Source organism: Ctenopharyngodon idella, chromosome 1 (genome assembly GCF_019924925.1).
Source record: "Ctenopharyngodon idella isolate HZGC_01 chromosome 1, HZGC01, whole genome shotgun sequence".
Taxonomy (NCBI): domain Eukaryota; kingdom Metazoa; phylum Chordata; class Actinopteri; order Cypriniformes; family Xenocyprididae; genus Ctenopharyngodon; species Ctenopharyngodon idella.
In genome coordinates, this window is record NC_067220.1 from 20506579 (window position 1) to 20521762 (window position 15184).

Genomic DNA, 15184 nt, shown 5'->3' on the forward strand with positions numbered 1-15184 from the left:
GGAAACCCATTCCATGAAGCTCTCTACGCACTGTTCTTGATCTAATCTGAAGGCCACATGAAGTTTGGAGGTCTGTAGCTATTGACTCTGCAGAAAGTTGGCGACTTCTGCGCACTGTGCAACAACAAAACTCAACAACAATAAAATGACACATTTATAATAAACAGACAATTATTAACAAAATGAATAAGAAGGATTACATGGTATTCTTGTGTTGTAACACAAATAAATGAAAGATATTTTGATTTTCCCCCTACCTTATGAACAAATGCTTAGTTTGTGGTTCATTATTATTTTTCATGAGCATTGGGAAAGTTTGATCCACTTAAACCACCATCCTACTGGTTTGGCCATCAAAGTCCTTATAAAACACAAAAACCAGTCTGTGTGGATATAAAATTACTGCAAAATTTACTTAAAAAATGTTCAAATTATTCACAAGTCACTGCTAATGTTGCCTTTTGTGTTTCACATAAGTATTATCTACAGTACTGAATAATGTTTCTTACAACAACACACATTAAATGATACATTCTCTCAGACCCGCTGTGATGATTTATGACTTATATGAGTCAACCTTTAATGATCAAATATTTTTTATTTCATGGTTATCATCTTTTTAAGGCATTGTACTCTGTGTATATACAAATGAATCATTTTCTGTGACATTTATCATTAAGACTTATCCAGAACCTTTATATTTTGTTATTTTGTTATCTACGATCAAATCTCAGTTTATTCATTGTCACTTCACATGCTGACCCAGCTGAATAATTAAATTTTTAATAGAAATAAAAAAGGGACAAATTTATGAACAAGTTTGTTTAATTTCAGAGGAAAACCATAAAACTATGCAGATCTAAAACTGAGGAAAAAGCTAATGTTTCAGATTCAAGTTTCATTTAGCCAAATCACATAACAGGTTTCCCATAATTTGGTCATAATTAATTCTGCTGACAAATTTAATTCTTGCAAAACGGGTCCTTAATTACTACTAACTTAAATGTAAAAAAGATTGAATGCCGTCCTGATCCACATGAAGCTGACTCATTAGTCACCATATATCAAAGATAAATGTTCATTCTTGAAAAAAATCAAGTACACGATTTAATCTAATATGAGACCATAATATAAGAAGACTTTTACAAAGGTTAGATCACTGTTTCTAATGCCAGTTCACTTATATAAAGCAATAAACAGTATACAGTATATAGTAAACAAAATAGCAAAAATATAGAGATTTGGTGCTTTATATTCAAACAAGACCTAGAAAAATGAATCCATGTGGATACTGCAATTATTATTGAAGTATGATCTGAAAGTGCTATTGCTTACTCAACAGCCTTAAATGATTTTAAACTTGACTTATTTCTCTTATTTTTTTGTAAAGCACTTTGAATTACCATTATGTGTGAAATAACATATAAATAAACTTGTCTTGCCTGTCTGTTTTGCCTCATTTCTAACTTATGATGATTGATGGTGAAAATAGATAAAAGGAATTGTTTCCACTGAGAGCAGCAGATGAGGGAGATGAAGAGCTGCTTTCACACCGTCATCTCGCATACAGCTTAATGCGTTGCAGATCTTGTTAAGCTATTTAAAATGTATTTGAAAAGTTATAATTAGACCATAAACTCGAGTGTCACTGATAACCATCACTTTTGTACCCTTGTCCAAGACACTTCACTAAAGGTCTCTAAAGGGGGATTGTGATGACAACTGCTGACATGTCTTGATCCCAATCTCTCTTGTCATTTCCTGTTCGCTGACACTATCAATAAACAGCCAAAAAAGTATTAGATCCACCCAGTAGAACTGTGGTTTTCAGTATTGCAACACTTGTGTGTTAATTTGGATGCATTACTGCAGTTGTTTAACTGTGTTATAATGGGAATGCAGCAGCGTTCCGTACTACTGTGTTCAATTTACGTTTTCTGCGGTCGAAAAAATGCAGTTCTTTTTTCTAAGGGTGTGGACATGAGCGTAGGAATGTTAGAGTGCATAAGTGATGCTAAGAACTCTGTTATCTCAGTAAGACTCCTGTTCCTTCTTTTGTTGTTCCTTTACCCAGAATCCCAGTCTCTCTCTCTCTCGCACACACACATGACTCTTAACTCTGCTGGCTGCGAGAGCTCTAGCTGCACTGTTATGATTCGGCCTCTGATATCCTGCTGTTGGCGTTTCCATGGTTACTCTGCATTTCCTAAATCCTAAAGAGAATGAAAAATGGAAGTTAGATAAAGTTTAATAAGCGAGAGATAGCATAGGGAGAGAGTTAGGTATAGCTCACCCCCATCAGCATTTACAATAAAGCCTGTTGACCCTTTGTGCTCACAGAACACTCTCCGCATGCCTTTGCACCTGTTCAGGAAGACCGGAGGCTAGTTTAAGGCTTTAAATATGCAAAACATATTGAGGAAAAGACTTAAAATATTACTTTGGCTCTACTCGGGATAATGCTGGCTGATAACCGTAATATAAGAACTATACATTTGAGAACTTGCACATTTACATTCATTGGTCCAACTTGAAGAGAAAAAAAAATCTTTGAGCTAAAGAAAAAATCTGTGATAATATTTTTGCCTAATTTCATTGGTGATTTGACATACGGTACTGTGAAAAAGTAAGTACACCCCATGAAAGATTGTGTCCTTGTGATAGTGTTACTTTCTGGAAAAAGATAAATAATAATAAATACACATTAAATAAAATGTATAAAATAAATGGTAACACTTACAATAAGGTCTCATTTGTTAATGTATAAACTAACATGAACTAACAATGAGCAATATATTTGGTACAGTATTTATTAATCTTTGTTAATGTAAGTTAAAGGTACAATATGTAAGTACTTTGCAGTAAAATATCCAAAAACCACTAGGTCAATGTTATATATTTTGTTCATTTGAGTACTTACAACATCCCAAATGTTTGCAACTATTTGTAAATCGTGAGAAAACTGCTATTTTAACCAAGTCTCCGGGACGTGTGAGGAGTCGCCTGTCAGTTGCGTCATACCCGCGTTACCCCTCGGTTTCCGGTTTTATTTTGTAGAAACCATGGAAACACCAAAGATGCTTTAATATTTACATGTTTTAATAGGCAAGGGAACAACTGTTTTGATATATTTATAGACAGAAAAACTAATTGTTGTTATATTGCTCAACACGTTTAGTCTTATTGTTTAAATATAGTTTTCTTGATTTTTTGCGAGTACCATGCTTTACCATGCCTCAGAGAAAAACACTATTTTGTGAAGTAGCTAACATAGCATAATCAGATGCAGCTTTACTTTTAGTAACAGCTTACAGCATTTTCTCCATCATACAATACGTTTTAAAATTAATTTCATGCCATTTATCAACACAAGCCATCCAACATCTAAAATATTTTAAAATCGATCTTATTGCAGTGTGTCTCAAACAAGTCTCACAGCAGCCGCCGAGCGAACGCACAGAGTAACGTTATAACATAATTTTCAACACTCTCAAATGTATCTAATATGATAAACAGAGCTGCGTTACCTCATTCTCATAACCGGAAAAGCGGAAGCAACGCCGGCGACTGTGTCATAATAAAAGTTCCGCTGCTCGCAATCGCTCCAGCGACCTCGTTCAGCTCCCACAACACTCGGTCCTGCTCTGCTTCATATTACAGTAACGTTAATAATCGCATCCATGAACACGATTGCCCGAGTCCTATCCCAATTATTTTCCACCGGTTGTGAGGTAAAGACCACATGTCCCAAGATTCCGCGTTTAAACTTGGCGTCATCAAGCTACGCCTTTGTATTGAATTGGCCTCTAGCGACCTCTAGTGGACAGAAAATATTACATATTGTACCTTTAATAAAAAAAAAAGTTATTCATTGTTTGTTCATGTTAGTCCACGGTGCATTAACTAATGTTACCAAATAGAACTTTTGATTTTAATAATGTATTAGTAAACATTGAAATTAACATTAAATGATTAGTTCACTTTAAAATGAAAATTACCCCAAGATTTACCCACCCTCAAGCCATCCTGGGTGTATATGACTTTCTTCTTTCTGATGAACACAATCGGAGTTATATTAATAAATATTCTGATGCATCCGAGGTTTATAATGGCAGTGAACGGGACCAACAAGTATGAAACTGAAGAAACTGCATGGCCTAATTTAAGCTGTCACTCTGTAAGGATTTGCTAGTTTGGGACCAAATGTTGGTTTGAAGTTAGTGATAAACTTATATTTTCCAATAAATAAATAAAATGTATAAAACTGATAATTTGTCTTACAGTAACCTGTGTAAAATTTGAGAAAATAGATTGAGATTATTTGCATAATAAATAATGAAAATTGATACACCCCATGACTAAATACACTTTATATAAAAAACTAGAATAGGGAACAGAGTCATGAATTTAGTGAAATTGTGAAGTTGTCACTCTGTAGGCATTTGCTGATTTGGGACCAAATGTTAGTTTAAAGATGGTGGTAAAGTTCCTTTTTCAACCTACGTGGGCATGTTGATACTGGAACTTTATTTTTACAGTATTGATTGGTGAAGGTTATATAATTTAAAAAATAACAACAATAACTTTGAAACCTTATATTCAACAAAAAATAGCTACACAAAATAAATGGTATTTTGTGAGATTTCCCCTTTTGGCAAAAAAAACAAATTCTTCAAAAAATCTTAAAGTCTTTTACTTCAATTTTTCCCATGCAGAGGTCCTTAAAGTGTAAAGTGTGTGATACTGTTAGAGTTTCCTCTATGCAGGTCCCAGCATTTGGATTCGGAACTTGATTTTCAGTTTTTCAGATTTTCAGGTCTGCTTATAGATCAGCTTCAGCTTATATATATTTTTTTTTACAGATGGCCTTACATTCTCCTCATGCTCTCTTTAGTATAATGTGGATTTCATAGTTAATATTATAATGGCAAGTTTGTCTGGCCCTGAAGCAGCAAAACACCCCCAAACCAAACACTCCCATCGTGCTTCACAGTTGGCATGAGGTTCTTATTCTCAAATGCACTGTTTGGTTTTCAAGAAACACACTGTAACACTTGAAACTGTGGCCAAACAACTCCACCTTTGACTCAATGTCCAGAACACATGTAGGTGTTGGATCACATTGGATTTTTTGAGAGCAGAGGCTTCTTCCTTGCTGACCAGGCTTACACAGTTTCTCTTTCTAATGTTTGACGTGCATATTGATTGTTTCCAGAGTTGCCTGTAGATCCACACTAGAACTTTTTGAGACTTTCTGAAGCATCTTGCATTTTGTTTTGGGGCTGAGTGTTCAGCATTATGGATATTTTATAGTGTTGCCACCAGTGTTGGGTGTAACGCGTTACTGTAATTAAATTACTTATCCACTGAAAAAGTAAAGTAAGGGATTACTGTTCATTTTTAGGTAACTGAATTACAGTTACTTATAATGTACTGTTTTGCGTTACATACTGTAAATTAGTTCAGCAGTTCTGTTTAAATCAATATTGAATTTAAAATCTAAATTTGTCGTCTAAAGGTAAAAGTGAACGCTGCCTCTTTAAAATCATTAGCTGTAGTGCAGTTGCGCGTGAGTTCGCAACTTCGCACCGGTTGGCTGTGTAGTCGCTGTCTGAAGATGTCGGCAGAAGCGAGTGGCTGTTTTGCAGAATGGAAATATTCCAGTTACTTAACTTTTTTGACACAGGTAGGCAAAAACATTACGGTAAAATGTAAGCTATATATGTCCTTGGGAGAAAAAACTGCGCGCGCTCTCTGAGAGACGGTCTTCAGTCAGTGCACTCTCAACCAAAACGCACACACATAGCCGCCTCTCGCGAGTATCACATTTTCGCGGTTTATTACACATAAACGTTCAAATACACACACAGTTAAGTCAAAATGCCCGTCTTGGCGTATATTCGCGTTGGTTATGTGAATGTGAACAGCGTGTAACAGCATATTGTCTCCGTCCATTAGGTCTTAGTGACAGCAGCCTTTAAAACATGCTACTGTCTACTATTGGCTGTCTGTATTATAAATAATAATCAAACAACAAAAGAAAAGCTTTAATAAGGATTAATCTATATTTAATTTATACAGTTATGACTATGCAGAGTTATTTTATATTTGGTTATTCAATTTCTGTGGTATTTTTAGACTATTACTACAAGACTATTACTTACTACTATTAGACCTACCTGAAAAAATATATAGCATTGTTTTATTTGTATCTTTCATTTTTTTTTTTTTTTTTTTTTTTTTTTTTTTTTTACAGTGGTATCGACTTTGGTATTGAGTATTGTGCACTTTTGGTGGTATCGGTACCCACTACTAGATTTTTGGTATCGTGACATCCATATTTGTGCTATTTGACATCCTAATTTTTTTTAAGTATTATAGTATTAATATAGTAGTTTTAATAAAGTTAAAATGTTTTAAAAAGCTATAAAAGGCTGAACTATTCCATGTTTGACTCGTATTTAAATTATTAAAAGAGTTTCCTTTCTATTGTCTATCCAGTCAAGGTTTATAGGGATTTTAAGAAGTAATTAGTAATTACTTGAGTTGAATTGAATTATTTTGTTAGACAGTTGAATTACTTATTGAGTAATTCAATTACTTTTCAGACAGAGTAATTAGAAAAGTATTTTACATACAACATTGATGATGTAATTAGTAATTAGTTACTTTTTTGAAGTAACTTACCCACCACTGGTTGCCACTTCATTTCTGTGCATTTGTGCTCTGTGTTGTGGCTGATTTATTTAATGTTTTCTACAATTATTATTATTTTTTTTTTTTAAGAAGTATTGATTTTATCGTTTCCCCATCTATTTCCGTGTGAAATGGAAACATCTTGAGTGAGACTTTTTTTGTCACACTAACATACAACCAGATATCACAGTTTATTTTTTTATTTTTTTGTTTACAGAGCAAGCGTCAACAAAGTGAAGACTCGTGGCATTTAGAGGAAGGGAACTTTTTTTTTTTTTTTTTAAGTTTCAGCAAAGTTCATTTCGGGTGCATAAGGGTTAAGCTTTCACTCGGTAGGGGTTTGCTGCTATTAGTTTGGGACCAAATGTTGGTTTGAAGTTGGTGATAAACATATTTTCCATAAATTGAATAAAATATTAGTTTGATATTTTTTTTTTTTTTTCTTACAATAACTTGGGTAACAGGGTTGAATGGTAGAATCTGATAAATGCCGTCAACAAAACAATTTGTGCATAAAATTAAAATATTTATTACATGGTTATGCAGTAAGTGTTTCTTCATGGGTCAACATTTTAGGTAATGTTTAAAATTAGGAGATTATTGTATGACAGTACTTGCTGAATACAGTTTAAAAGAGCTGGTACAGGCAAAAACAGGCCTGTACAGGCTGATACAGGCAAAGTACAGGCCATTGTGTGTTGAGCGTACACAATGGCATGAATATACATGATGGATATGACTTGATAATTGGATAGTATGAACCCCCAACCCACCCATTTTAATACTGTCCAATTATCAAGTAATATCCATCATGTATATTTACAATATGTGTAGATTTATATATTATTTTTGTGACAATTATATTTACCCAGCACACTGAAGGTATTTTTATTTCATATTCATGTCTGGTGCACTGTGACAAGAATGGGCATGTGTGGTTAAAACACTTTTGATGTTAGAGTGGGCAGCCTGGGTAAAAATGTCACAGGCAGCACTAAGTGATCACAGAGCCCATGCTGTGATCCGGCCCACATCTTCTCCAGTCTCATTTAATTAACCTGAGACACAGGCCAGAGAGAAGGAGGCGAGGAAGAAGACTGCAGTCTCTGCCATCTGTCTAGATCAGTGGTTCTCAACCGGGGGCAGTGGCCCACTGAGGGGCCTCAGCAAACCTTTCAAGGGGGCCACAGGATGACCACAAAAAAAAAAAAAAAAAAAAAAATTCAAATGTGATAATGCAAATGTTTTAATTTGTATTTTTATCATTTGAATTGCCATTTTTAATATATATATATATATATATATAATTAATTTTAAGTATTAAAATAAAATTTAAAACTATTTATTATTTAAATACATGTAATTATATTTTAAAAACGAACTTAATTCAAATTATTAAAACACAAATAACAGATTTTTTTTTTTTTGAAAATCATACAGAATCAGAATCTCCATGGAATCACAAAATGAATTGTGGTCAGTTATTTTTAGTACAAACACTCCAACATTATGTTAAAGGGATATTTGCGTAGGTGTCAACGAAGGGATAGAAAGCTATCAGATTTCATCAAAAAGATCTTCATTTGTGTTCAAAAGATGAACAAAAGTGTTACGGGTTTTGAATGACATGAGGGTGATAATTAATGAGAGAATTTTCATTTTTGGGTGAACTATCCCTTTAAAAAAATGTTTGAAAACAAGCAGCAGCACAATAATTACAGCACAAATACTAGAGGAAATATCTCGGGGGTGAGGAGGATAGGGGCCTTCGAATATTGTGTTGGACCTATTGGGGGACCTTCAAGTCAAAAAGGTTGAGAACCGCTTGTCTAGATCATTTCCCTCCTCACCCTTTTCGTCGTACCCAAACTTATAGGTTTTCTACACTCAGTTTGGGTGGTATATAGGCTGTAGGTGGTTAAAAGCTTGAATCATGAACAGTTTCTTTCTATAAAAAGCAACTTTTAAATCTCATCGGCTGCCTACAGAACACACACACACACGCGCACACACACGTTTGTTTTTGTGAATTGTGGGGACATTCCATAGGCGTAATGGTTTTTTTACTGTACAAACCGTATTTTCTATCGCCCTACACCAATACCCCTAAACCTACCCATCACAGAAAACATTCTGCATTTTTACATTTTTAATAAAACATTGTTAGTATGCTTTTAAAGCTATTTTAAATATGAGGAATCATGAAATGTATATTATATCATATCATATTATATTATATCATATTTCATGTTTACGTTGTAATACCAGTGTAATACCTGTGTCATTATACAAATTTGTGTCCTCATAAATAACAAAAACGCGCGCGCACACACACACGTCAAAGGCAGGATAGGGCTCTAGAGTATGGAGCTATATATTCTGCTTGGAGGGGAAAGTTGCATCTTTCCTTCATTTCAAAATGTTCAAGTGCCTGTCAAAATGGCCTATAAATATTCATGAAGGTGGTAACATTTGGCAGAGCGAACTCTCACTGACACACTCACACGCGCAGGCTGTCTGACATTTGGGCGTGTTTGCAGACGGACGTGTGTCTGTTTGCATGGAAAGACATGAAAATCAATAGGTCGTAATTACACTGTTTGTGCTGGCGCTCTTCTCAGATGTGCATAATTAATTGGTACCGTGCTCGTTTCGGTACCGAAACTGGGTCAGTATAGAACGACTGACTGTTAAAGTCTCCCGGCTGGTTTCCCAGACAGAGATTAAGTCTAGTCCAAAAGGATTTTCAACAGAGAATCACAATCCACAGTACAATTTACTCCATGACAATCCTTCCCTAAAAAACTGCCCAGAGGAGTCATGACCATTTCTTTGTCCTGTTGAAAGCGTCGGTCTATAATTGAAAAATTGAATTAAAAAGCAAAAAAAAAAAAAAACCAGAAAAAAATAAGAAGCAGAAACTCACACCTCTCCCCTGTGAAATATTGTAAATATTAATTCAGTCATTTTATTTGTTGGCAAACAACTTTCACTGTTACAACAAATATTAGTTATGAGTTCATTCAGTTTAGAATGCATATGAAAAGAATAAATAATAATTTCATTGATATTGTAATAATAATAATATTGATGATAATAACAATAAAAAAAGGTCTCAGTGCCGATCCGATTCTTTTCCCGACGCTCTCTAAGATCCTACATTTCTGATCTGTTGGAAAATAAAAAATAAAAAACAAGACTGAATCACAGGAATAAATATGCAGTCAATTCTGAGGGTGGGTTAACAAGGGATAGATGTGCAAGCTACAGGGAGTCTCAGTTTGAGAACAAGTAAACAGTAGTTTCAGAAACTGACCTTTACAAGGTTGTTTCCATCTTCCAAACCACTCCATTAAAAGCCTAGTCTGTTCCTTTACATGGTTATTTTATGTGTACACACATGATTTTTAATCATGTTTTCCCCAGTCCACACTTTCATTTGCGTTCTTGCCTCAACTCGGACCCTTTCCAATTCACGCCCCGCGAGCCTTTCTTACGGTTCTTAATTAAACTGTTAAAAACAGACTTGATATGTAAAACCATCACAATAATAGAACATCTTTTCGCCTGAGAACAATTTTAGCTGTGTCAACACGTATGACAGGAATATCAATAAGCTGGAATTCTTCAACCTGCTTCCATTGGACGATTTCTGCTCTTACGCATAAAAGATGGCGTGTTCAAGGGTAAATGCTCTAGAACTCATGACATAACGACATTCCAGCATCATTGGGATCCCATCTGCAGTAGCTGTCATTCACACAACAGTCAGTTCCACAGAGTCTCTTGGATATCATCGACACAGTGAGATTTAGAATGACGAAGTGTTGCATTTGGAAAAAAGGAGGAAGCCCTCCAAACGAGAGTGTGTATGCTTGTATATGTAGATATGTGTGCATGTGTGTGTGCTGTGCGGTAATAAGGGGTAGTATTTTGGAGGACCAGCACAGCATTGTGGGATTGGTCTAGTCTACAAAAACACATACAAGGGCCAAAATATCTCAAAAAACATGAAACGCATACGATCATATGCAATATCGGGAATCTGTACATTTTACATGGAAAACTGTTCCATTTCTTTGTAATTAGTGAAGATTACCTTTCCCATAACTGAGATTATTACTGAAAAATAAACATAAGAAAACAAGATGCGTCCTCAGTCTTTAAGATTAGATGCGCCTTTTGTGATTTCACGCTCGAGAAACGAGATCGGTGCTAAACGAGAAGGAATGTGTGCAGCAGAGAATCATAGAGAAGTCTAGAGACTTGTGGGTGTAATGCAGTTCAGTACGACAGAAGAGTTCAGAGTCTGGGTCGGTGGTCTCATTATCATACACGGTCATCTAAAATGGCAGCTAGTTTTCCACAGTCTGTTTACACGCTCTCCACGATCCGTGGTGAGTTTCGAGAAGAATCTGACAGCCATTGGATGAAGGTTTTCATCAAGGAGAGCTATGCAAATGATCCAGGGAGCAAAAGTTTGTCCACGAGTTTTACTCAGCAGATCGGTTTCCAAGGAGATTGACAAGAAAAAAGTCCACGAGACCTACCTACACGCGGTAGTCCTTGTTCTAGCGTAGGAATGGGTTACTAGTTCTGATTACTGGTTCTAACTGGAGCAGGATTTTGGTGACAGGATACTTGTATGTACTGGAATCGGGGGGCTATCTGGGATCAGTCTCTCTAGGGGCTTCCTATCAGTGCAGTAGGTAGTGTATCCCATGCCTTGTGCATTGTGTCACACACACACACACACACGCTAACTGAGAATGTGTGTGTGCGTCGGTGTCTATAGGCTGGTGACCAGCTGTGAGGGGTCTGGTGGCTGTTCTTCAGGTGACGAGTCTTCTTTCTCAGGTGGGGCGATGAACCCGTCACTGCCACCGCGTCCCATCTGATAGTAGCTCTCCAGTTCCTGTATGTGGTTCCTGGAGCCTAGGTTCGGCATGCTTTTGTAGTACACGTCGTCCGTCTCCATGACGACCCCTTTGCCGTTGGCCAGGTGCAGCTCGCTGCCTTCTTCCTCCTCGCCGTCGTCATCCTCATCGTCTTCGTCGTCATGGAGACCGTTGATGAGGTCATCAGTGCCATGGGGGAGGTCAGTGAGCGTGGGCATGCTGGTATAGATCGAGTCTCTGAGGGGCGAGTGCGTGTGCGTGTGTGTGCGGGGAGTGTGTGTGTGCGAAGAGTGTGTGTCGTTGGGGAGCAGCGGGAAGAAGCTCTCGCTGTTCTCCTGCGGCAGGCGCCGGTGGGCTGAGAACGTGTGCATGGGGGCGTGGTTTTCTGGAGGGGGCGGTCCTCGGTGGGAGGAGCGGTGCTTGTGACTCCTCCCTAATGAGCTCCAGGCTCAACCCTCCCCCGTCGTCATGCCGATGAAACGCTCCGGGGTTGTCGAGCACCATGACGTCATCCTTTGCGATGGACGATGACCCCGCGACCCCTCCGTTGGCCAGGTGGTTGTTAAGTTTATTGGTCAAGGTCCCCTGGTGGGCTTTCCCTTGTCGCTCCTGGGTGTTCAGGTAGGATGGGGCGTAGTTTGCCGTCAGCTCTTTCAAGATCTTTTTCTCAAGCGTGGTCGGCGGCTCGCTGCCACGAGAACTGTAGGTAAGGTAATCGCCTGCTGCCACACCGTAGCTGTTGCCGTGGTTACCGTTAAGCGGCAGCGTATCCATGACACTGGAGTCTCGTGCGTTGTTTAGAATGCCCTCTGAAACACAAGAAATGGTACAAATCACAATTACACAGAATCACACACATTTACCTCATTTACAATTTACAGTTTGGTACAAAAATATTCTTATATGTACAGTATTTGTGATTGCTGGTAATATGAATCGGTTCATATACAGTATGCTTCATGAAAGATGATATCAAATGGGATATTAACTTTTATCAAAAAAACAGATGAATACAGGTGGGATGTGGATTTAACAGGGGGAAGGAGAAGAGGAGGGAATGGGAGGGATGAGGAAAAGGAGAAGATTAAAGAAGAGAGAAGCAAAGGAGAATATATTATAAACGTGGAGCTGTTGTGAAAGTAAATGAATCATACTTGAATCTCTGTAGGAGGCTGCAGACCCGCATGAAAGGAGAGACAGAGACAGAGAGAGAGAGAGAGAGAGAGAGAATGATTACACACATAAATGCTTATGGAACATGTCCTCAGAGAGAGAGAGAGAAGTATTATATTCAGTTCAGACTGTGACAGGCATTAGTGACTGAATGCTAACCTGCTGAGTTTAGGACAGATGCTAGGCTGAAATGTTCTCGTACCACCAAATTATTAAACATAACAGATGGACATAGAAACAACATAAACAAGCTCATTAAACAGACAAAGGAAGTATGTATGTAGGATATCACTGTTGCTAACTCTGCTGACTCAGGACACAGAATCGTCTTTTCATATTTAAATTTAAGGAAGTTTAATTAAATTAAAAATAATATAAAAGAACTCTACAACATACAGTATGGAGTATGGGGTTACACTTTATTTTAAGGTCTCTGTGTTACAGTGTAATTATACATTTAAGTACTGAGTAATAAGAATTAACTACATGTATTTACTATAGGGTTAGGATTAAGATTAGTTGTGTGGTTTAGGGTTAGTGGCACGTAATTATGCACAATTTATAGTAACTACTATAGTAAATGCATGTAACGTGCAACAAGGAACAAGGACACTGTAAAATAAAGTGTTAACGAGTATTGCAAGTAACACTAGATAATGTAATAATTAGTGCTGTCAAACGATTAATGGCGATTAATCACATCCAAAATAAAAGTATGTGCGTGTACTGTGTATATTTATTATGTATATATAAATACACATACATACATGTATTTATTTCAGAAATATTTACGTATATATATATATATATATATATATATATATATATATATATATATTTATATGTAAATTAAAATATTTTATATATAAATATAATATATTTTTGTTAAATATGTACATGCATGTGTGTGTATTTATATATGCATAATAAATATACGCAGTACACATACATATATTATGTAAACATAAACTTTTATTTTGGATGCGATTGATCGCCATTACTGGTTTGACAGCACTCGTAATAATCAATGTTGTGTGTGTGTGTGTGTGTATATATATATATATATATATATATATATATATATGTATGTACAGTATATAAACAATTAGGTTCAGTAGAGATTTTAACTTTTCATACTGCACCATAAAATTACCACAACCACCACATTAATAATGATTTAATCAAAATTATCGGATTATAGGTAATTAAAGATTAAAAATAGAAGTTAATTTATTAAATATAATCAAATCAAATTTCAATTAAATAATTGTTTATAATAGGTGGTATTTAAAATATATTTACAATATATTGGTATTTTAAATTTATATTTTATATATACAGTATATAATATAAATATATATTTTATGTTTCTGGAAATACCCCATATGTGTGTGTGTGCAAGATGTTAATCAGTAAATCATACTGAAATTAAAATATGTATTAATATGAATTATTATTATTATTAAGAACAAAATAAAAAAAATCATAAATTCTAAATAAATATAAATATATATTGATATAAAATGTATATTTGTAAAAATGTATATAAACCAAAATTATTTAATTATAATAATAAAAATAGTATTAAAAACTTACAGCAGTTATGAACAAATGAAAAGGCCAATTTTAGCAGAATTTTTTTTAGCTTGAAAATGTCTGTATCTGTACCAATTCACTTTCATTGTATGGAAATGAGCAGTGTGAATATTCTGCCTAACATCTTGTGTGGTAAGAGGGGGGTGGGGGGAATAAAGAATTTTCATCTTTGGGGTAACCTAACATTTTTAATTGCCATAATGAATACTTTTTTTTTTTTTTTTTTTTTTAAGGAGGAGCCATGTCAATTTTCCATTACAGTTGTCACCCTGAGAGACAGTTACTGTCTGAAATGTGCTGTTTGTAAAAGTTTGTAAATGTGTATGTGAGAGGCAAACCTTGTGTGTTGAACATGTTGGCAGTAGGGTTATTGTACACAGCAGACTCTCCCAGTAGTGTGTTATAAGGATTAGTGCCATGAGGACGTAACAAAGCATTGGAGATGAGATGGTTAGCCATGGTACCTACAACACCCACAAACAGAGACAGAAAGAGAGAGAGAGAGGAAGAGATACAGATATGGAGACAGGGAGTTGAGAGAAGACAGAAGGAAGGAGCAACAAAGAGACAGAAAAAAGGTGTACAATAAACAGTTAGAACGATGCAGACAAGAAGTCAGTAAATTTGTGTTTAAACAGCTTTAAACATCAGCAGTCGCAGCATGTTAGTTCGAGCGGACAGGAATGTAAAACCTCCCATGTGGAGTGTAATATCAGTACAGAGCTCTGCATAGATGATGTTTATGTTGGACAGCTGTTGATGTTTGACATTTTGTCTTGCCAGTGTGACTTGATTGGGAACGTTTTTCCATGGCTTCAGCT

The 15184-nt window shown here is 36.0% G+C and overlaps 1 protein-coding gene and 1 long non-coding RNA gene across 2 annotated transcripts in view; both read right to left on the reverse strand.

Annotated features, from left to right (window-relative positions):
• Positions 1-213: 213 nt before the first annotated feature.
• On the reverse strand, positions 214-3702 carry LOC127497052 (uncharacterized). The gene is made up of 3 exons (XR_007925490.1): positions 3528-3702; positions 2294-2364; positions 214-2213 (listed from the first exon to the last, which is right to left on the reverse strand). It is a non-coding gene; the product is annotated as an uncharacterized LOC127497052 (long non-coding RNA).
• Positions 3703-9639: 5937 nt separating this feature from the next.
• The window catches only part of adgrl3.1 (adhesion G protein-coupled receptor L3.1), a 124504-nt gene continuing 118959 nt past the window's right edge, over positions 9640-15184 (reverse strand). The window contains 4 exon segments of the mRNA XM_051916618.1: positions 9640-11990; positions 11992-12403; positions 12749-12766; positions 14702-14827. Of these exon segments, the coding sequence (XP_051772578.1) occupies positions 11486-11990; positions 11992-12403; positions 12749-12766; positions 14702-14827 (1061 nt within the window). The 3' untranslated portion in view covers positions 9640-11485.